The 3,640-nt window shown below is 36.3% G+C and overlaps 1 protein-coding gene across 2 annotated transcripts in view; it reads left to right on the top strand.

Annotated features, from left to right (window-relative positions):
• Positions 1 to 3,640, top strand: part of CAPZA2 (capping actin protein of muscle Z-line subunit alpha 2) — a 61,911-nt gene that overhangs the window by 46,187 nt on the left and 12,084 nt on the right. For both annotated transcript variants that reach the window (XM_017867341.1, XM_017867340.1), the window contains exon 6: positions 1,255 to 1,334. In XM_017867341.1, the coding sequence (XP_017722830.1) occupies positions 1,255 to 1,334 (80 nt within the window). The remainder of the gene's footprint in view (positions 1 to 1,254; positions 1,335 to 3,640) is intronic.

The raw sequence follows: 3,640 nt of genomic DNA on the forward strand, positions 1-3,640 counted from the left end.
ATACGATTAGCTGGGCTTGGTCGCACGTGCCTGTAGTCCCAGCTACTCGGGAGGCTGAGGCAGGAGAATTGCTTGAACTCAGGAGGCAGAGGTTGCAGTGAGCCGAGATCATGCCACTCCACTCCAGCCTGGGCGACAGAGTGAGACTCTGTCTCAAAAAAAAAAAAAAGAAAAAGAAAAAGGAAATACAAAATATGGTAGTAGGAATACATTTCTTTTTTAAAAACTTCATAATATTGTTTGTATCCTGACAGGCTTTTTTAGCACCCCCAGTTTGTGCTTCAGTGACCTTTTCCATTGCCAAAGTGATCTTTTGAAATGCAAATCAGGTTATCAAAATTCCCTGCTTGAAATCCTTCAGAGATTTCCCATTGCACTTAGAGTCCAGGCTTTTGAAGGTGGCTTAAAGGCCCTGTGGATGGCGTGGCCTCTGCTTACCCCACCAACCTAACTCTACCGTATATCCCAGTTTATACCTGCTTTCTCAACGTAATTATTAATATCACCAGTAGCATACCCCATTTCTTTCTTGGAAGTTTCCTGGTTAGGACAAAAATTCATGTGCTCTGCTTAAGTATCTAGCTCTCTAATTATTTGAGAAATATTGCAACATAACTTCAAATATCTATTACTTGAATTATAACTTGTTCATCAGAATTATTTTGGAGAAATAACGAGAGTAAGGGAGTAGAGTCCTCATTTGTTCTAGAGGATTGAAAGGCAGAAATTAATTATTACTTTTAAAGCAGTAGGCAAGACGTGAAATAACATTGCGATACATCACAGACATTCTCTTAACAACCTTTCTCACTTACAAGTAAGTTAATTTATTCCAATACTTTTAAATGACTAGAGAAGCAGCAGCTCCTAAGATTGTGAAGTGAACAAAGGTGATAACCACAAGCTAGGTCCAGTTTTCACTTGCATGGAAAAAGCTAGATTAGCATCTGTATATTTAAAATAAATTATCTACTTATGAAACTAGATTATCTAGAATGTTTGTGAATATTTCAGAGTACAATTAATTTTAATAAATTTTATTTAGTGTCCCCTTTTGTGGTACACTAATAATTTGATTAGGCATAAATATTTGAGAACATGTTTTTCTAGCTACTATATTGGAATGATGGCCTACTTTGTATTTTATGTGTTCTTGTCAAAGTACTGTGCAATTTGCAGTATTTTATAGATTTTTAAAGTTGGACATTCCGTGACCCTAAATTTATTCTTATGCTTATTTTCTTTGCCAACAAGGTGTATGGCAAAAAAATAGATGGACAGCAAACCATTATTGCATGCATAGAAAGCCATCAGTTCCAAGCAAAAAACTTTTGGTAAGTAAAAATCTTGGGTATTGGGGAGTTTTGGCATTGTTTTAAGTCTTTGTAGTTCTCGCTTTAGTGATTTGGGCAACACCTTGTTTGTTTATGATTGGGAACAATCTAGACATGATACAACATTTTAGCCTTTTGATATAAGGAAGGTAAATTTGCTCAACAGCCTAATCATTAAAGGTAGTGGTAAATCCATCGACATTCAGTGGAAAGAGAATGGAACTAGCAAACAGCATCCTGAGGGAGCATGTGTGCCTGCAAGAACACCAGTTGGCAATCCATATGCTCATTCTGTGAAGGGGCTGTTCCTGAATGAAACTAATGTGGAGGAGAACAGAGGCAATTATAAAGCAAAAAAATGATGCTGCTTTTGTGAACTTTGTGGCTCTGAAGTAGAGGATTGCTTTGTACTTGGTTAGTCAATGTGAAGAAGTAATGACATGTTTTATACAATGAGGCAGATTACAATCATGCCTTGTAATTTTGTGTACAAATCATTCCCTTATTCCTTAGAAACATCAAGCCCTCAGGAGCACTGATTGACCCTACTGATCTTGGACCTTTGACAAGTTGTTGGTCCTTTTTATTCTTAGACAAGACTATTTCTGAGCACCTGTTATAAAATTCTGAGATTCTTTAAGACCTTACAAGTCCATAATTGAATGAAATCTTTACATTTATCCCTGTTTTACATGCTGAGGTCACCAGAATAAGTATGGTCATAATATTTACCTTTTAGTATATTAGGCTTTGACTCACTAGCCAAGTTGGTTGGTGGTGCTATTAAAGGTAAAGTAACAGGTAACCCCTTTGGGCCAGTTGGGTTCATGGCCCAAGGTTGCTCCACTACTTAGCCATCTCAGAAATAAATGCAAGGTTGCAAGGTTAACCAAGAATATTTGGAGGAATGCAGATCCATCATCACTGAAGGAAAACCAATGCCATAAGTAAATATATGCCTTAATGACTAACCGCAGTTCCCTAAAGGTTCTGGCATATAGCGTTACTTTTATGGACTTAATATAAGTGTAGTTTCTCTATGTTGGGTCTAAAATCTTGTAGCATTAATCTACTGGAATCCTGAAGCAATCAATATTTATAAAATTATTACTAATTGATATTATGTATGCCAGGAAATACATAATAAAATCAATCTTGTTGAGATGGAACTACTATTAGAAGAAAATTCTTTTACTAAGGTTTTCTTTATAATACATTGGAGATGTTATAATAAGTTTACTAATTTGTTTTGAAATCTAATTCCTTTCAGCTTTAACATATATAAAATGAAGAAAATGTCTGTCCTTGAGTTTTATTTTCTTTTTAGAGACAGAGTCTTGGTGTGTTGCCCAGGCTGGCCTCAAATTCCTGGGCTCAAGTGATCCTTCTGCCTCAGCCTCTCAAGTAGCTGGAACTACAGGTTCACACCGTGCCCGACTTGTCATTGAGTTTTCTATTCTCACTATTTCACTTTACAAGGGTAATTTTTCCTAAACCATCACTATGAGCATTGTATCACTTAAGTTAATGGCTTTCACTTTCTGGAAAAAAAATGTATTTTATATGCTTTGATATGATTTTTCCAAAGTGATAATATCATGGCACAATAGTCTCAGTAAAATCTAAATAGTTAATACAAAGAACTATACTTCAAGCCAGGCATCTATAATCCCAGCACTTTTGGAGACCAAGGCAGGAGGATGGCCAGAGGCCAGGAGTTCAAGAAACCTGGGCAACATAGTACAACCCCATCTCTAGAAAAAAAAAAATTAGCCAGGCATGGTGGTGCATGCCTGTAGTCCTAGCTACTTGGGAGGCTGAGGCAAGAGGATATCTTGAGCCCAAGAGTTCAAGCCTGAGTGAGCTGTAATCACGCCACAGCACTTCAGTCTGGGTGACAAAGCAAGACCCTGTCTCTAGAAGAAGAAAAAAAAAGAAATATACTTCAGTTCATCTAAAATATAGGTAGAGTAAAAATCAGAAGCAACTAGTCTTAGATGTTTCTTAGGTTTCAGTAGATACCTTCTCTTCTTAGTCTTTACCATTTCTCCAGGGTCTAGCAGTATTAGGGGCTTAATGTAAATATTTGTTGAGTGAATACATACTTTTAATTAAAGAGTTAATATAAGAGAGGGGCAGAATAGAATTAAAGATTAGGACATATTGGCCATTTACTCCACTAATGAAAGAGTTCTATCTACTCATTGTCATTTACTGTTACTGTAGTAATTAATGCCTTTGGAAGAATCTTTTGAAATAGTTCTCAAATTGGTAACACTACTTGGTTTGGAATTTTTTTTTTTTTT

Source organism: Rhinopithecus bieti, unplaced genomic scaffold (assembly GCF_001698545.2).
Source record: "Rhinopithecus bieti isolate Rb0 unplaced genomic scaffold, ASM169854v2 scaffold_3858, whole genome shotgun sequence".
Classification (NCBI taxonomy): domain Eukaryota; kingdom Metazoa; phylum Chordata; class Mammalia; order Primates; family Cercopithecidae; genus Rhinopithecus; species Rhinopithecus bieti.